Source organism: Pyrus communis, chromosome 10 (genome assembly GCF_041283825.1).
Source record: "Pyrus communis isolate YQ-2024b chromosome 10, ASM4128382v1, whole genome shotgun sequence".
NCBI lineage: Eukaryota > Viridiplantae > Streptophyta > Magnoliopsida > Rosales > Rosaceae > Pyrus > Pyrus communis.
This window is the reverse complement of record NC_142574.1, coordinates 32,034,707-32,053,117: the sequence shown is the minus strand read 5'-3', so window position 1 is coordinate 32,053,117 and position 18,411 is coordinate 32,034,707. Positions and strand designations below refer to the sequence as shown.

The window sequence follows — 18,411 nt, the reverse complement described above, 5'->3', positions numbered from 1 at the left end:
GCCTGTTATCAGCAAAGCAAAGCATAAGTCCAATTTGCCTGGTATCAGCAATGAGGATGGGGTGCGTAGTGGTTCAAGGGGCTTCACCAGCTCTCATTTTTGTGGATAGTCTGAGCTTTCTAAAAGGGACAGAGAGTCGAGGGTGCTCTGAATCCACAAATTCTGGAAGAGCTTCAACTGCTTCTTCCTTGGATCCCAATAGAAAAGTAGCGATCGAAACTCGGGTAGTTACCACCCTGCATCGTACTCTATGCTTCGCATTGCACAACATCCCATTGCTCCATGCCTTGATATGAAAATATCAACAAGAAGATTAGATTGCCTTATTATGGTGCAAATTAGCGAAAAATTAACACGACAGTCTTATTATAGTCCTAGAGTTTGGCTTAATTTTTTGGTATTTATTTGTTGTAAGTGAGAGTTCGAGTGAACTGGTCGAACATGGAAGCAGTTTGTTTGGTAACCGAGAAAATAATCAGAGATTTAAGTATGTGGAATGAAAATTTTGAATCTTTATCGTTTTAGAATACCCAGTTCTTTCTTTGTAATGGAAATGGAAGTTCTGAGATTTTGGCTTAATTGTTAGTATTTATTTGTTGAAAGTGAGGCTTGGATTAAACTGGTCGAATTCGGAAGCACTTTGTTTGGTTACTGAGAAAATGAGCAGAGCAAAAGAATCTGGAAATGAAAATTTGAATCTCTATCGTTTTATAATTTTGATCATTGTGATGGATAATGTGTCGATATAATCGTCACCAACAACAAAATGTTACATAGAGTTTCTGCCATTTCATGTTCTATGGTTTGCTGACTTTGATATCATATCTTCTTTCAGCTACCCTGAATATACTCGCTTACTTCCACGTCCCTCAGACAATGGACCACCAAGAATTGAGCACTTAATGCAGTAAACTCATAGTGGGCTAATTCATGAATTGAATCAAATGGACCTTTTTAACTAAGCGGTAGAGTCGCGCTCTTTAAACTTGGTTGTTTCAGAAGGGGGGCTTGTTCTAGAATATATCTGCAAAGTTCTGGATCTTCCTCTTCAGTGAGTGCTGCTCCTTTTGTCTTCTTATTGTCTTTTTTGTTGATGTATGGCATATGATTTCCGTCATTATCAAGTTCAAGTTGATAAATAGAAAAAAAAATTTCATTCTTTGAAGGTTTGTTGCAGATCTCATCCATTTTGGAGCTGTATATTATGCCCTTGTCTGTCCACGGCCTCCTCCAACTGCAACCCAAGAGCAGATGAGGGTATTTAAAGAAGTTACAGCACCATCAGTACTAAAAGATAGGGCTTCCATCAAAGGAAAAACTGTAAGAGAAGCACAGAAGACTTTCCGCATAACACATCCAGACCAATTTGTTGAAACTGGAACCTACTTATGTGTTCATGTACACCCAAAGCATTTTCCTAGGTAAAACACAATGTTTTACGCGTCCTTATGATAATTTTTACTAGTGTTATTCTTGTTCACATCAAATTTTGATCAGGTGCTATGAAATTGACTGGAAATCAAGAATTGTAGCTCTAACTGATGAATTCGTGGTTTTGGACAAACCTGCTGGTACAACAGTACGGATCATTACAGACATATTTCGATATCTGTTATCTGGCACTATCAAATGTTTTTTTTGAGTACTTAATTAGTTGCTTACATCAACTATGATTTGATAACAATTTTTGTCCAGGTAGGAGGAACTACAGACAAACATTGAAGAAAGTTGTGCAACCTTTGCCACTCGTGCCTTGGGACTAACAACGCCCCTGATGACTACACATCAGATTGATAATTGTACAGAAGGATGGTATGTTCTATTATACTAGTTTGTTGTTTTTCTTGTTGTTGAGACTCGAGACAGAGAGGGTAATGCTACTCACTCACTTGCAGTGTTGTCTTAGCTAGAACCAAGGAGTATTGCTCAGTTTTTCACGGAAAAATCAGAGTAAGTTTTGCAATTTCATGCTTTGGCATGCATAATTTTGATAGCCATAATTACTGGGAGGGGAAGGGCAGAGTGTGATAACTCAGAAGCTGAGGGGTTCCTTATTACTTCCCTCCAACACGGAGTTTGTTTTCTTTAGGTCATTAAGTTTATTTATCTTTTCTTTCACCCAGGAGAAAAAGGTGAAGAAGCATTATCTTGCTCTTGCCGCTGCCCCTGTGCCAATTGGAACAATTACTCACTACATGCGTCCAATTAACATGGCTCCAAGACTCATTTCAGAAGGCAATAGTCTATGTCAAGCACTGCATAGAAACTAGTTTGGTGTTTGAGGAGTTGCATTTTGAATGTATCAAGTGCCTTGAGGGATTTACATCCTCACCACATTGTTTTGCCAATATCTTTCCTTTCTGTTTTCCTATTTGGCGCTGAAATGACACCTCCAGTGTGTGCTGCTTGTGTGTAGAACTAAAAACCATTATTTCTCACGACAGGTATTTGGTGGGATGATTCAAACAGACAGGACATAACCGTTGTTTGAAGCAATTTCAGGATTATGTCTTGTTCTTTCGGTTTTTATAAATGTTTTTAAAAGCCAATTTAAAGTTTTAATGAATTGAAGCCCACCCATAGAAAGCTTTCTTTAACTTGATGTAACATCTTCATAACCACAGTTGAAGAAACAAACTTTGTGAATAGAAATACACTTTGTGAAATTATTACACTTAGTAGTAAACTCCTTCTGTACGAAGCTAAACAATTATTGGCAATGCAGATTTCATGGAACGGTGGAGTTTGTATCAACTTGAAGTCATGGAATGCAAGGAGGTTCCCTGGCCAAGTTCTGTTGTTGAACAGAAATATTGTGTTGAAGACTGTGGGTGGCCAGTGGCCTTCAAAAGAATATGCATATGAGTGTAAAATCAACCTTCTGACTGATACATGAATTCAATTAGTTTCATTTTCTTTTCAGACTCTGATTTGGAGCGAGATGTGGTCTAATTAATTTGTTTTTTTCTTTCTGAGATCACTGAGATATGGTCTAATTAATATTGGCTTTAAATTGGCTCAAATAAAAGGAGACGTCCTGCTGATTCAAGCATATAATATTTCAAAAGGAATAAGATTTTCTGTAGTTCAGAATTCAAGATTTTGGGAAGATGAGTTATAACTAAACATCTAAAAACTCTGACTTCTCATTCTTTGGCACAAGGAAAGTTACATGGTTACTGTATTCTGTATCCGTTAGTTATGTCATTGGATTCTAAGGAACTAGGAGTTAAAAGAATATTGATGATTCTTTTAATAGTTTGTGTTGCAAGTAAGGCCAGATAATGATAATTTCTTTGGAAATAACAACATTGATGATGCAGGTTCGAGCACAACTGGCAGCGCTTGGTGCACCAATAGTTGGCGATTCCATGTACATGCCAGCTGCAGTTGCAGAAATGGCAAGTCCTGGGCGGAACCCGTTTGGCAAATATAAGAAGCATTATACTCATGTAACTGATAAAGAAGTAGCTATCGAACAGTGGAGTGCACAGCATGGGAAGGAACCTGGCGTTGCTATCTGTCTTCAAGCATGTCAGATATCATGGGATGATGGGAAGTGCACTTTTGAGGCTGGAGCTCCTTGGTGGAGGTGCCAATAAAATTAGAAGAGGTGGATGCGGATCGATTGCATGGTACGGTATTCTCCTTTTGGTGGAGTTAGGGTGTCTGCCTGGATCATATGCTTGATTTCTATAATTACAAGGCACAAAGTAGACATACTTTTGCTTATAAGTTCATATTTGGATATGGCTGCGGCCTGCCCTTGTATTTTGGTAATCTCTCTCTCTCTCTCTCTCTCTCTCTAATCATCTGCATTCAAAATGGTTGTGGCCTCAATTATTGATTGACACTTGTTTATAAACTCATTTTGGGTGCAAAAGATTTGATCTCGCAGTAGGACGAGGACAATACTCTCTCCAAACATATATAACATTGCATCGCTCCTTCCAAATCACCCAACAGCAAATGCCCATGAACCTAAAGAATTGAGCTTCATGAGTGGTGGAAAACTCCCACAAACCCCTAGCTAATCGCAAAATGATTAAAACATGGTATTACGTCGGAATGAAAACGGACTATCGGGTTACCGAATCCGATTATTATCAGATAATATTTGCTATAAAAGACACCAGATTTGAATCATTATCGAACTGTCGGATTCAAGTGTCAAATCTATATCCTATTAATACATTGGATTCGGATCGAAATCCAATTAAAGTAAAGGTGTAAAACCAAGAAGAAGAACAACAAAGATAAATAAGAAACAAAAGGACTATGACTTAAGAAATTAAATAACTTGCCTTTAAAAGTGAAATCTTGTTTGGAACTGAAAGCCAAAAAGTAAACACTCAAGGTCAAATTTTGAAAACTCAAGGAAGTTGTTTTCAGTTTTTTGTTTTAAGTTTTCAATGTTGCCAAACAAAATTTCAGTTTTTGGAAAAGTAAAAACAAAAATTGAAAGCTAAAAACAAAATGGTTATCAAACGCTCTTGTATACCTTAGATTGTTGCGATGCAGCAGTAATGTGTACTAGTAAATAAGTCTTTTATTTCTCAAAGAAAAGTACACTTGATTAACGCACAAAACGATCTACAATATTGGAGAAAAACTCGAAATATGTGTATCGCCATGACCTGCTTAAAGCTAAAGGGCCACAAACTCCCCAAAACCCTACAATGAAACCAAGAGATACTGAAATTTGAAGCCATGGAATTCCATTCCCAGAGTCGTGTGCATCTTCCCGGTCCTTAGTCGTATCACTATCACCTGGACTCTTCTTCGGGCACTTATTTGGAAGCGGGGAACCGCAAAGTCCCGGGTTACCCTCAAAGGCAGTAGCATTGAAGCCTTGGAGCTGAGTGCCTAACGGTATTTGGCCTTGGAGGTTATTGTAGGCAACACTAAATGAAGACAAGAAATTAAGATTTGATAGTGATGCTGGGATTTCACCAAAAAGATGGTTTCCTGAGAGGTCTAATTTCTCCAAGTTTCGGAGGTTTGAGATTTGGTGTGGAATGTTGCCAGAGAATTTGTTAAAACCAATATCCAGTCGGTGGAGAAGTTGCAATTGCCCAATATCGCGGGGTATATTGCCACTTAGACTGTTGTTCCTGAGGCTGATTGTTGGCGGCATGTTGGACAAATATTTGTACTGTAACACAGATGCAGACACATTAACGCTTCGGTAGTAGATGGGCAACTCAAAATCGCCGTGATCTGTTTGAGTTGCAGCCTTTTCCGATCTGAGCGCTTTTAGTCTGCAAAGCACCTTTGGAAATTCACCTGAAATGAAGTTATTATCCAAGTATATATGGGAAAGACTTGGAAGAGTCCCCAACCAACCAGGTATTGATCCAGTGAGTCTGTTAGAAGACAGATCAAACACCTCCATTTTCTTGAGCTTCGACAGCCACACAGGTACTTTTCCTGTCAATTGGCACCCTGCGAGACTGATATAGGAGAGATTTTGGAACCCAGATGAATCAACCATGAGATCACCATCTGGCATTTCTTCACCTAGAAAACTATTTGTAAAAAGAAGTGCCCTTAAACTTTCGCAATCCTTCAATATCTTCATTGCTCCTGTGACATTGGTCAATCTGTTAAAAGAAAGCGAAAGGAATGACAAGGATTTTAAAGAAAGAATTTCATGCTGTATTTGTCCCTCTAGATCATTTGAGCTAAGTCGGAGTGCTATCAAGGACTTGCATGAGTAAACACTTGTTGGCAAGGGACCCGTGAAGTGATTACTCATTAGGTCAAGTTTAATAAGTTGAGTAAGTTTGGAGAAATTAAGCACGGAGAGATCTCCTTCCAATTGGTTGAATCCTAGATTCAGTTCTGTAAGGCTTGAGCAATTCATCAAAGACGGAGGCAGAAAACTCTCTAGATTGTTGAAATGGAGGATTATGAGCTTCAATCTGGAGAGCTTCCCAATATGAAGAGGAAGTGTGCCACTCAACTGATTAGAGTAGAGATCCAAGATTGCGAGGTTGGTAAGATTGGCAATGTTCTCACCAATGGCCCCGGAAAGCTTATTGGAAGGCAACGAAACTTCTTCTAGTGCTCGAGCCTTGTGAATGTCACTTGGAAGTGTCCCCAAAAGGTTATTGAAGCCAGCACGAAAGAGCTCCAATTTTGAACAGTTACCAAGTCCAAGGGGAATTATGCCACTGAAATCATTGTGGGAGAAATCCAAGCTTCTAAGAAAAGGAGAATAAGAACAGTTGAAAGATGGTATTTGGCCCTTGAGGAGATTGTTGCTGACATTTAAATTGCTCAAATTCCAGGCACGCTGGAGGAACGAAGGTGGAATTGTTCCGTTGAATTGATTGCTGGACAAATCCACTATTCGGATATAAATTGGTGGTGGAGATAGCGGTAGTTCTCCAGAGAGAAGGTTGTAGCTCAAATCAAGGATCTGAAGGCGACTCAAGGACAAAAAGAATCCAGCTTCCAGGTGGCCATAAAGTATATTATGGGAAAGATTGAGGTGGGAGAGATGCGTGAGATTTCCAAGAAAGGGAGAAATGACTCCTTTGAGGCGTTTGGAGGGCAACAACAGACGGGTGACCCTACCAGCCGGATCACAAGTGATGCCCTCCCATCGACAACAATCTTGGGAAGTCCAGTTTAAACTAGAAGAAGCGATGTCAAACGAAGAAAAAAGAGAGTGTTGGTCCATTTTGCTGCATGCAGCATGGGTTGTAGAAATAAAGCTTGTGATAAACAAGATGAAAAGGAGGAGGACATATGATCTAGTTAGATGCTTAGGCTGCAGTGCCATGGTTCTTGTTGAAAGTGGCATACAAGTATATTAGATCGCTCAAAGGTCTATACTGCTTTTTATAGGAAAAAATGATGTAGAAACAGCAGCGGAACACAGAATTAGCGTGCTGGAAGGTGCATTTGTAGAAATTGCAAACAAATCATATTATTATATATGCACGGCCGTTTCTTTTGACTATATTGCACTTGCAACAATGTAGTGATTACTATTGCTAATCTAGAGCCAAGAAGACTGCAGGTGAAAAATGATTTTAGTCTTGGTCTGTGGTAGCGGTATTTCAAGCTTTCGGAACTTCAATTTCAAAAGAAAACATGACAGGATGACTAGGTAGCATTTTAATATTCAACAGCTGGCCAGATTATTGTATGCAACAGTAAATGATGACAAGAAATGACGACTTGATAGCGAAACTAGGATGCTGCACGACTGATAGATTTCTGGAGAGAGGTCCAATGTCCCCAATCTTGCGAGGTTTGATATTTTAGTCTGGTATGTTAGAAGTTGTTGACACTAGGATCCAACTCTTTAAAAAGTTTCGGTTGGCCAATCTCAGTAGTTACATATATTGCTGTTCAGACTGTTGAGTCGGAGTTAAATTTCTTGTGGCATGCTGGATAGAAACTTGTACTGTATAGCAGCTAGATTGTTTGTGGAATGTTTGAGTTGCAGCCTTTTGCGATACCAGCCCTCGTTGTCTGCCAAGCTAAATTTGGTAGTTCACCTGAAACTTAGTTATTACCGAAAGCTTGTAACGAAAAGACGGAGATTTGGAAACCCCAAATCAATCATGCCATCTCAGTTGGGACCAAAACAGTCATTACACGTTGCAGCCTTGCTCGGACTTTGTGCTACAGGCAGAAGAATGGAATAAATTGAGCATAAGGATCAAATAATCAATACTGTTGAAAGTTGATCCAACGACTATAATTATTATAACTTGTACAAGGAGCCCTGTTTGTGGTCATTAAATTAAATTTCAACGGTTCATATCCTTTGCTCAGAGGACTCAGTTTATTTGGGTTCCTTTGTGAAAAGAGGATTGTTTCCTGAGAAAAAATCCATAATACTTTTGGGCAAATGTTTTAGTTTAGGGTGATGCTATCTTTACACCCGTTTTTAATTTTTTACACATTTCTTGTTTATTTATGTATTTTAATCTTTTTCAATTCATTAATTTGAAGGCTAAAAAATAAAAAAAGTATGTAAGATGAAAAAATGATGTGTGAATAAAACCACTCTTAATTTAATGTTTAGAATTATATTTTGGTCGACAACTAAAAAAAGAATTGTATTTTATTGATGGGTAGTTGGATTTAAGGGAAAATGATTTCGCTAGAGCCTTTTTCTGGGAATCCCATAATTGCGACCATTCATCATACATCGTACGATAATAAATTATTTAAAATTTAAAATTTAAAATTAAATATAAATAATACCTAACGAAAATTGATCATATAATATACAATGAATGATTACGATTACGAAATCTCTAGAAAAAAAAGATCCGGCCAGGATCCTTTTCCGGATTTAAGGACTCGGAATGTCTGTTCACTTTGCTTTTGAGTTTTGACCAGATGGTTTGACACTTCCACTTCCTGCCGGGAAGTTGGGGGCATAACTTTTTTTTTCTTTTCAAAAGTTTAATTAGTTTAATACCCATAAAATGGTTATTGTCATTGTCCCGTCGTGGCCGTCGCCGTCATCGTCTTCACGTCCTGCACATTTTTCATTTTATATGTGACTTTAGCTTGTGGGTTGCTCTGTTGGCTCTGTCTCTCCAAATTGACTAGAATTCTACACAAGCTTGTACGTATTGCAATCTTGTTACAATCTTGTATTATACTGTTCAAAATTGAGGAGGAGTTCCTCTTTAATTCATTTAGTGACTGATTTATAAAATTTTGTGTTCCAAAATCGTTCATATTATGAATTTCTATGTAGTGATCATCTCTATAAAAATTAATTAAAACTAAAATATGCAAATAGCGTTGTTCTAAATATGTGTAAACAAAGTTATCGTCAGTGAGTTCAAACAAGCTTATTAAACCGCATGCTACATGTGTTTCCTATGCAATCACATTGTATTGTGATCACTTTCTGTTAAAATATTTAATTTTGTTCTATTATTTGTATTAAATGTCACTTGCTTTGATGTGATGTTGTTCTCCAAATAACCAAAAAAAAAAAATTACCACTCTTCTTTAAGATATGATTTGAATCGCAAGACAATTTTTTTAGCCCATCGCAACGCGCGGGCATCAATTCTTCTAGTGATTTCTATTACATGATGTTATTTATATATCTTTGTTATGCTTCTTCTTAGTTTTGCTTTTAGAGGATGCTTTCCTACAATGCTTTTGGGAATGAGAATGAGAGGGATATAAATGGGTAGACTGATGCCTAATTGTCCACGTATCAGATAAAGGTTCTGTCATTGGTAATGATACTTTGTTGAGACGTACATATTTTACTACATAGGACCGACTTATTTTGTTCATTTTTTTGTGTGTTAGTAAATAAAAGATTTGTCGAGAATAAACATTATGGCTTACCGATTTACTGACTACTGTTGCTAATCTAGTACCATGTGAAAAACGGATTTTGGTCTTGGCCGGTGGTAAAGATAAGAAACGAAAGACTTGGTGGTATAAATGAGATTCCGCCTGATTTCTTGGGAGGTCTAATTTTTCCAAGCTTGTGAGTTCCGATTCTGTTCTGAGAAAGTGAGAGGAAGGACAGAGATTTCAGTCGAAGAAACCGAGGTTTGAAAGACTAGCAAGATGTGTCTACTCCACTGATGTTTTAAATCATAAAGAAAGAAAGTTATTTAATTGTATCCAACTATTTTTTCGATTAGCCCAGTTCTCTAAGACCAACTTTAATGGTGGGCTAAAAGCTAAATTACTTCTCAAAATTTCCCCCCAAACCCACTCCAATCCAAGGGGAAATTTTGGGCTAAATGCTAAATGCTAAACCAATGCCAAATTCCCCCCAAAATTTAGCCCAGAAATCGGAGTGGACTCCACCCAATATTTATTGGAATTTAAATTTTTTTAGATTAAAATGTTCATAAAATTAATTTACGATAGTCTACATATTTATTTATTTTTTTAAAAAAATTAATCTAACAAAAAAAAATAGCCTAAGTGCATTTTTTAATAATCCCGGACTAAAATTTTATGTTAGAACGGTTGGAGCAGAAAAATTGTTTCTAGGCTAAAAGCTAAATTTTTCGGGCTAAATACTTTGGCTTTTAGCCCAACCATTGGAGATGGTCTAAGAGGCCTATTTGTTTTAGTAAGAGAGAGTTATATCCATTAACGTCTTGAGGAGTCACATGCCACTTACGCATGTATGCTGATTTTCTGCAGATTGGTTTCATTGAGATGAGTAGAGTAGGCAGGTAACGAAATAATTGAACAATGTTTTTTTATTAATCGATATTGGACGATGGGGATTGAATAAGGGACCTCGAGTGCAAGAATAAACATTCTTAACTACTTGAACTACAGACTCTTTGTGAAACAAGACTTTTGTTTATTAATTTACCTTTTTTCTTTATACAAGCGATATTGCCGAAGGGAGGATTCTAAGAATCGCAACAATAGAGATATTTGAACACAGAATCTCGATTGCAGGAATATATATGTTTATCGTCCATTTGAGCTGCCCCTTGCAATTGAAAAAGAAACTAAAAGCACAAAAATAGAGTCTCAAACAAGGAAAACCGAAACCAAGCGCAGTAATCAATTGAAGTGGATAACTTAGTTATTGGGATGCTGAAGCAAGAGGAGGTTTTGCCAAAAACAGAACCGAGTCTGTCACTGTCAAAAATTGAATGACATAACTAGCAAGTTTCTTGTTTGGTTAACAATGTAACATCCCACATCGCTTAAGAAGTGATCCTCGTTTGGTATGCAGACAGGACGGGACGGAACGGAATGGGACGGGACGGGACGGGACAGGACGGAACGGAACGGAACGGGAGCAAAGATGCCCTCGGATGGAAACAAGGAGGAAGAAGAAGGAGACGGAAATGTTATAATTTTGTGTTCCACGAATGTGGAATGAGTCGTTCCAGGAGGGTGAGGTGGAACGAAAATTCACCCAAAACTCGTCCCGTGGAACAGCTCGTTCCACTCGTTTTGGGCACACCAAAAGTGGGACGGAACGCCTTGTCCCACTCTGTTCCGTCCCGTCCCACGTACCAAATGGTACCTAAATGTATATTCTCATCCCTACCTAGCATGAGGCATTTTGGGAGCTCATTGGCTTCGGGTTCCATGGGAACTCCGAAGTTAAGCGAGTAGTGCACGAGAGCACTCCCAGGATGGGTGATCCATTGGGAAGTTCTCGTGTGAGTTCCCAGAAACAAAACTGTGAGGGCGTGGTCGGGGCCCAAAGCGGACAATATCGTGCTACGGTGGTGGAGCGGGGCCGGGAAGTGGTCCTCCCGGGCCGGGATGTGACAATTTGGTATCAGAGCCTAACCCTGGTCGCATGTGTGCCGACGAGGACGTCGGGCCCCTAAGGAGGGTGGATTGTAACATGCCACATCGCCCAAGGGAGTGATCCTTAAATGTATATTCTCATCCCTACCTAGCACGAGGCCTTTTGGGAGCTCACCGGCTTCGGGTTCCATGGGAACTCCGAAGTTAAGCGAGTAGCGCACGAAAGCACTCCCAGGATGGATGACCCATTGGGAAGTTCTAGTGTGAGTTCCCAGAAACAAAACCGTGAGGGCGTGGTCGGAGCCCAAAGCGGACAACATCGTGCTACGGTGGTAGAGTGGGCCCATGAAGTGGTCCCCCCGGGCCGGGATGTGAGAAACAAAGTCTCTAATGGAAAGCACTCTGTTTCTCATACAATAAGGTTTAGCAAGACATACTGTCAACAACTCCATCTGCTCAAAGAATTATGTAGATAAGGGGATAATTGTTGGGCATGTTTTTAAGACAACTCCTAAGAATTGTTGGGCATGTCACAGACTCCAAAAATGAAATCCATCATCTCTTCCAGATATATATTAAGATCTTGGATTTTGGGTCAATCAAAACTTACAACAATTAGGAGTAGTCCTGTCAAAGAACAAGCACGAGAGGCAAGTATCATGGACGGACCGGCGATCAGTAGAACCAATGAAGCAGTGGCCGGTCGAGTCTTGCTGCCAAGACCTATTCTTTTTTTATTTCAAGGTGGCAGTTGTATCAACACTTACACCAACACACATTTGATACTCCAAATACAACACAACTAGGCTTAATTTACAGCCTAATTTACCCACATAGCAGAGTTAGAGCCACTGAAGTGGCCTGTTATCAGCAAAGCAAAGCATAAGTCTAATGACAGTAAATGAATATTACATTTCATATCACACCAACACTAGGAAATGAAATTTAACAAGCTGAGCAATTTGCCTCATATCAGCAATCAGGATGGGGTGCGTAGGAGTTCAAGGGCTTCACCAGCTCTCATTTTTGTGGATAGTCTGATCTTTCTATAATCTTCATAAGTAAAAGGGACATAGAGTCGAGGGTGCTCTGAATCCACAAATTCTGGAAGAGCTTCAACTGCTTCTTCCTTGGGTCCCAAGAGAAATGTAGCGATCGAAACTCGAGTAGTTGCCTCCCTGCATTGTACTCTATGCTTCACATTACACAACCTCCCATTGCTCCATGCCTTGATATGAAAATATCAATAAGAAGATTAGATTGCCTTATTATAGTGCAAATTAGCGAAAAATTAACAAGACAATCTTTTTGTGCATATATATATATATATATATACCTGAGCAACATCCCCAAAATTGATAAGGAGAGTGCCTGGGCAAGGATCAACTGCTACAAAAGCACCAGACTTGTCCATCACTTCTAGACCACCAACGTTTTCATCGTCTTGAAGAATGGTTAGAAATCCTGAATCTGTGTGTAGTTGTACACCAGAAGAGCCCACTGATTCAGGGGTGTAGTTGTACTTGTTTATCCTAAACTGGCAGGGCCAGCCCTTGTGAAAATCACTATCAAACAGTCCATAACTCTCTGCCAACTTGCGCCCTATATCCACACACTGCTCATACACTGCTTGAGCATACTTCTCCATCACCTCTCTGCTCATTCAATAAGAAAACCAACTTCAAGACTCTCATCAATAACGTATCCGGCTATGAAAAGACCACGTAGATGTATGTGTACATATATGTTATTTATTAGAAAACAAGTTAAAGAGATGCAATCGATCGATAATGTGTCGATGTCATTGGTGTCAACATATTACCAATGCCCGTCCATTCTTTAAAAGAATAATGGACGTCATACACCCAAATAGGCTACAGCAGATTGCTTCCCATCCGCACCAAAGTTTGAATTCTCATTCCACAGTTTAAATCAAATTAATTAGAATATTGCTCAAACAAAAAAATTAATAGACGTCCAACACATAAAATGATTATATATAACACTACAGACGAATGTAGAATATTGAAGTTGCAACTTGCAACTTCCTTTTTCTGTTCAACAAATTATCATCCACTAAACTTTGCGAAGACATAGAAAGTGCGATGAAAGAAAAGAGGTGTGCGGAAATTATTTTCCTAAGCAAAAGAGAGCCAAAAAGCTAACCTCTGGTGGGAAGAAGCATCCAACTGAGAGCAAAAGCTATGCACAGCCTGAGATGAGCCCAAGTCATAAAGACCCAGAGCCTCATAGAGAGGGTTGGCTTTGCTGGGTGCCACGTAGCCACTGCCAGCAATGACATCTTTGTTCTGCATCTTCATCTCCATGGGCAGGTCAAGGAAACATCTGACCACAGCCTTCATCTCTGCCATCAGACTCAGTGGGATCTTATGGTTGACAAGTCTGAAGCAACCCCATGTCTCAGACGCTTCCCTCAGTTTCTTGTACGCTTGTGCATCTGGAAACTGGTTCAGATCAATCAGTGGGACGGTCGCACAGCGCTCACCATCTCCCATTTCTGATTTCTGATTTCTTGGGTTTGTTCTGGTTCTTCCTGGATCTCTACCCTTTTTCCACTTTTTCTTCTGGAAATGGATTTCACCGTTCTCTGGGATCCCTTGAATTATTCACTTGGAATTAAGGATTAGAATAGTTAACGGGCCGGCAACCCGATTTCGAACTCTTACGAATATATTTTTTTGGCAATCGACTCTGTTCGCGTGTAACGACGTGAATCGTTTGACTTATAAGAGTTTAAAGTAAGAAAAATTAATGAAAATGATTTGAAGGTTTTAAGTTTTAATGATAAGGATAAAATAATAAGTAAAGTGAATAGTATAAGAATTGATTTTTTAATGTAAAAATATGATTTTTCGTTAAAATAAACAATACCGTTGACTTTTTGTTAAAACTCTTTTTAAAGTAAGCTGGCATCTCATACATACAATATTAAAAAGAAAAATTAAGGAGACAGCAAAGTAGAAGACTTAAAATTAACGCCACCCATTACACATGTGAGGTTTCACTTAATAGAAATTTTTTTTTTCAATATTTTTATAACACAGTTGATACATCAAATATTATAATATAAATAATTAATACCGAAAAATCTCCCGACTTCCTGCTAACAAATGGAGGACAGAAAAACAAAAATTAAATAGTTTTGTGTAATGCATGCGAGTGCTTTTATCATTTTTGTCTCTTTTCGGACATTCCACCGATTCCAACATTTCCCTGTCACCTAGGGGACGATTACTTGATTGTTTTATCTTTTATGTTTTGTTGGGGGCTCCATCTCTATACGTATTGTACAGTTACTCTAGGAACATAAATTCATGTGTATTTTGAAAAAGATCATCCAATTCTACTAGTTAACCAATTGCGATGTAATGATTCGTACATTTGTATTTTGAAAAAAAAATACAAGGATAAAGGATTCGAGGAAACAATAACAGCTTTCTTTTTATCGAATCATTAAAAGGATTAGTTACCATAAATTATCTTCAACGCAATGCACCAAATTCTATACGTATTGTACAGTTGCTGTAGTATAATGCTTATGTCTGCAAGCAATGTAGCATAATGTTGAGGCAGTGAGGTGTCCACTATATTATAAAAGCCTTATTTTAAACACGGAATGAGTACAGACATTTTTCTACACTAATACCAGTAATTATCTGTTAACTGCAAGGTAGGTCATAAACTTCAAGTCAGCTCTTTCTCCTTGTTGGCTTCTTGTGCTTCAAACTTTTTGTATACGAAAAGTTTAGCAACAAATACGTAAACGCACAAATTCAAAGTGCCCAAAGCTGCAATTACCCAATAAAAGGAATCGAGGTGGGCACGATTGATATTGTTACCAAGCCATTTTTCACCATGCATTGAGCTAATTTCTTGCACCACAGATATTATAGCATTGCTCAAGAAGTTTCCAACACCTATTGCACTGAGGTATGCTGCTGCTCCCATGCTTCTCATTTCCTCCGGCATTTGATCGTAGAAGAATTCTTGGAGTCCAACGAATGTAAATACATCAGACAGACCACATATCATGTACGGTGGAATTAACCACCACACTCTCATTGGCACTATTGTTTTCGGGTTGTCCAAGAGGTTTTGGTCTCTTGCAATGCGAACCCTTTTGGCTTCTACCAAAGCTGACACAACCATAGTGAATATGGATACAAATAGGCCAATGCCGATTCTTCGTAGGGTGGTGATGCCGGAGGAGTGTCCCGTGATTTTTCGGGCTGCTGGGACAAAAACACGATCATAGATTGGAACGACAACTATAATCGTAAGGCCAATGAAGACTTGAAGTGATGCTTGGGGAAGCTTAAAGTTCGAACCAATTGAGCGGACCATTGTGCTTCCTTGCTTCGTGAAGAAGGTTACACTAAAAGATTGGACTACAGCAAACATTAAGCAACATAACCATATGGGAATGAGGCGTAGGACGAGCTTTACTTGTTCCACTTGATTTTGTGAGCACAATCTCCAAGGATTTCTGGTCATGCTTGAAGCATCAAGTTGGTCAATGATCATTGCCTTGTCCAAGCATCTACATTTTTCAGCTCGTAAGACAAACCATAGACTTAACCAAAAAAAAAAAAAAAAAAATTAAGACAAAAAAATCAGGATTGAACTTCCAGGAGAAAAAGGTTAGCAATACAAAGAACTTTTAGCGGTTAGAGCTAGACTACTTGAGTTTGATTTTAATAAAGTATTTTTAGTAGTGCGAGTTTAATAGATTAGAGAGCCATATACTTTTGAAGGATTCAAACTCAAAAGACTCATCATTATTTGACTTAAATTATAGGCTTACTGTGTGAGTTTTATTTCCAAACTCGAAAATTCCGGCCACTGTAAAAGGCCTAACGCAAATCATGTTGATCATACATGCCTTAGTGCTAGAACCAATACAAATTTAAATATTGTATAAATTAGGGATAAGGTGTCATGTGGTAGACATAAAGTTCCATATTGATTTATATATAATTTATAAATGTAACTATTGGAATCTCAAGAGATGTCATCAAAGTGAAGTTTTGTGTTTATAAAATTGCACCTAATTAAAAATAAGATAAGGCTTATCAACGTGGTGGCCTGTGATCATACCTGTATTGACTGGTATGTGCTAAATTCCTCCTAGTATCATGCTGACTCTCGTCATCTTTGTACACACCAAAACCAGTCATGAGTGTTCCATCCACGCACCGCTTCCTCGCTGCCGCCACTAGCACCTGAACCACCTTGGTGAAGGGGCTGCCTAAGGGTCCTTGCTTTCTGTATCTCTTGTAACCCAACAGAAACAGAACCAATGCCACCACCATTGCCCCTGTCAATATTCCAAACCCCGCCGCCCACCCAACATTATCCTGCACCAAAGCATAGTCACTAATTTTGGGATTCAGCATTTCAATAACTATTCACCACTTTCTTTTTCTAAAATCACAAAGTTGCATCCTCGGTTTCTTACTGGTTGTAAGTAGATGAGGTTTAGAGTCGACTCATACTAGAAAACAAAAGACGGTTAATGCTAAAACAACATTTGAGTTTAAGTGGCTAAAATTTCAGAAAACCCCTATCTGTGCTTGCAAATATGATCTATGTTGACCTGCACATATATGACTGCCAAAGTAGCAGTGGAGGCACCAACAACGATCCCCATGTACCACCAGTTGAAGAATGAGCTCTTCGCCTTCTTCTCCTCCGGCGAGTCTTCATCAAACTGGTCGGCCGCAAAGGTTTGTACACATGGTTTGTGGCCACCTTGCCCAATTGCCAATAGGTAAAGTGATACAAAGAACATTGCTTTCTGATAATGCCGAGGCATTATTGAAACCGTTAAGGTTAACATTATCAGTGCCTGAAATTAATATGAAACTTAGCAATCATGGTCTGAAATTAAAAGAGTAGTAAAATAAATGAAGGTTCTGGATTTAATTGTGGTGTCACATTTTCGGAGTTGGTCAATAAGTGTGGGGGTTTCTATACAAAATGCATCGACACAATTAGTAGCAGAACCATTCAATATTATAAGTTTTCATGCTGCAACAGACGTACAAAGCAATAAATGATTGATGAGCCGAGAATGGTGTTGAATCGACCGAGAAAGGCATCGGCGACGAAGGCCCCGATTATTGGGAGGAGAGATGAAACTCCAACCCAAGTGTTGACATTCTTTGCAGCCATGGGGATGGGCTCATGGAGTTCATTTGTGAGGTATGTGATGAGGTTTCCAGCCGTGCCATAGTAAGCAAATCTCTCTGCCATCTCAACAACTACAACTACAAAATAAATTACCAAAAAGAAAAAAAAGTAGTCTGAATTGAATAGTTGTAAGAAGATGAAAAGGTTGGCTTACAGATGATGAAAATTGCAGCACTCCAGCCACCTCTTGAACTGGAAGGTTGTTCTTGTCTGATGAGATTCTTCTCTGTGTCTTCACGGCCACAGTGAATACTTAGGTGAGATGGAGATTCAGAGTTCGCCATAGAATATTTGTGTCTTTTTATCAAACATGGATCAAACAACTATTTTCTAAGTGAGGTCACCATTTTGCTTGGCAAATATACTTAGCAAACACTCACATATATACAGGATCTGTCTACCGTCAGATTCACTGTATTTTTCCAACCTTAAATTTTCAGGCATATTTATAGTTCATGTTATGCATTCCAAAAAATTTATTGTGCATCCAAACATTCTATATTATAAATAAAATAAAATAAAACTAATGAACAGTGCGCAATTACAATATATTTTTGACTTATTTTTAGTTATGATACTTGCACTCTTCACAAAATCTTACTTTATTCCCTACACTTTATGTTGTGGCATTTTAACTCTTGTACTCTTCTTTTGGGTTCCACTGTACCACATTCTGTCAATTGGGTTGAAGAAAACGTTAGTTTCGTTGACATGACAGTTACTCTTTGGTCTTTTCAACTTGTTTTCACATTTGAGACATTTGAAAAAACCTAAAAAATCAACTTGGCACGAAAAAAGCATTGTTCCAAAAATCTCCGCCTAGCGCTGCCTAGGCGCTAGGCGGCTGGGCACCGTCTCAATTAATGCCTAGGTATTTGAAAATTAATTGAAAGGGCGTCTACACCTGCTAAGGTGCCCGCCTAGACTGCCGAGGCACCTGCCTAGACTGCCTAC

At 38.7% G+C, this 18,411-nt stretch overlaps 2 protein-coding genes and 2 pseudogenes across 5 annotated transcripts; 1 reads left to right on the top strand and 3 right to left on the bottom strand.

Moving 5' to 3' along the window:
• Window positions 1-50: 50 nt before the first annotated feature.
• On the top strand, window positions 51-3,912 carry LOC137730040 (RNA pseudouridine synthase 6, chloroplastic-like; annotated as a pseudogene). Its single transcript, XR_015952464.1, has 9 exons — window positions 51-243; window positions 970-1,051; window positions 1,167-1,421; window positions 1,498-1,579; window positions 1,696-1,812; window positions 1,896-1,950; window positions 2,124-2,235; window positions 2,726-2,905; window positions 3,324-3,912. The product of XR_015952464.1 is annotated as an RNA pseudouridine synthase 6, chloroplastic-like (transcript).
• A 620-nt stretch (window positions 3,913-4,532) lies between these two features.
• LOC148693926 (receptor-like protein 3 pseudogene) lies at window positions 4,533-6,792 on the bottom strand (annotated as a pseudogene). Its single transcript, XR_015952630.1, has one exon. The product of XR_015952630.1 is annotated as a receptor-like protein 3 pseudogene (transcript).
• A 5,162-nt stretch (window positions 6,793-11,954) lies between these two features.
• LOC137729432 (2-oxoglutarate-dependent dioxygenase DAO) lies at window positions 11,955-13,962 on the bottom strand. Its single transcript, XM_068468378.2, has 3 exons — window positions 13,411-13,962; window positions 12,581-12,899; window positions 11,955-12,472 (listed from the first exon to the last, which is right to left on the bottom strand). Exons 1-3 carry the CDS (start codon window positions 13,758-13,760, stop codon window positions 12,224-12,226), a joined length of 918 nt encoding a protein of 305 aa, XP_068324479.2. The 5' UTR covers window positions 13,761-13,962; the 3' UTR covers window positions 11,955-12,223.
• A 718-nt stretch (window positions 13,963-14,680) lies between these two features.
• LOC137729731 (protein NRT1/ PTR FAMILY 5.4) lies at window positions 14,681-17,882 on the bottom strand. Of its 2 annotated transcripts, XR_015952783.1 has the most exons (6): window positions 17,612-17,882; window positions 17,311-17,528; window positions 16,862-17,113; window positions 16,363-16,622; window positions 14,851-15,805; window positions 14,681-14,800 (listed from the first exon to the last, which is right to left on the bottom strand). XR_015952783.1 is itself a non-coding variant. In XM_068468740.2 (5 exons), exons 1-5 carry the CDS (start codon window positions 17,739-17,741, stop codon window positions 14,950-14,952), a joined length of 1,716 nt encoding a protein of 571 aa, XP_068324841.2. In that variant the 5' UTR covers window positions 17,742-17,882; the 3' UTR covers window positions 14,701-14,949. The 2 variants fall into 2 exon arrangements, 1 of the variants encoding a protein (XP_068324841.2); XM_068468740.2 differs by having other exon boundaries at window positions 14,701-15,805.
• Window positions 17,883-18,411: the final 529 nt, after the last annotated feature.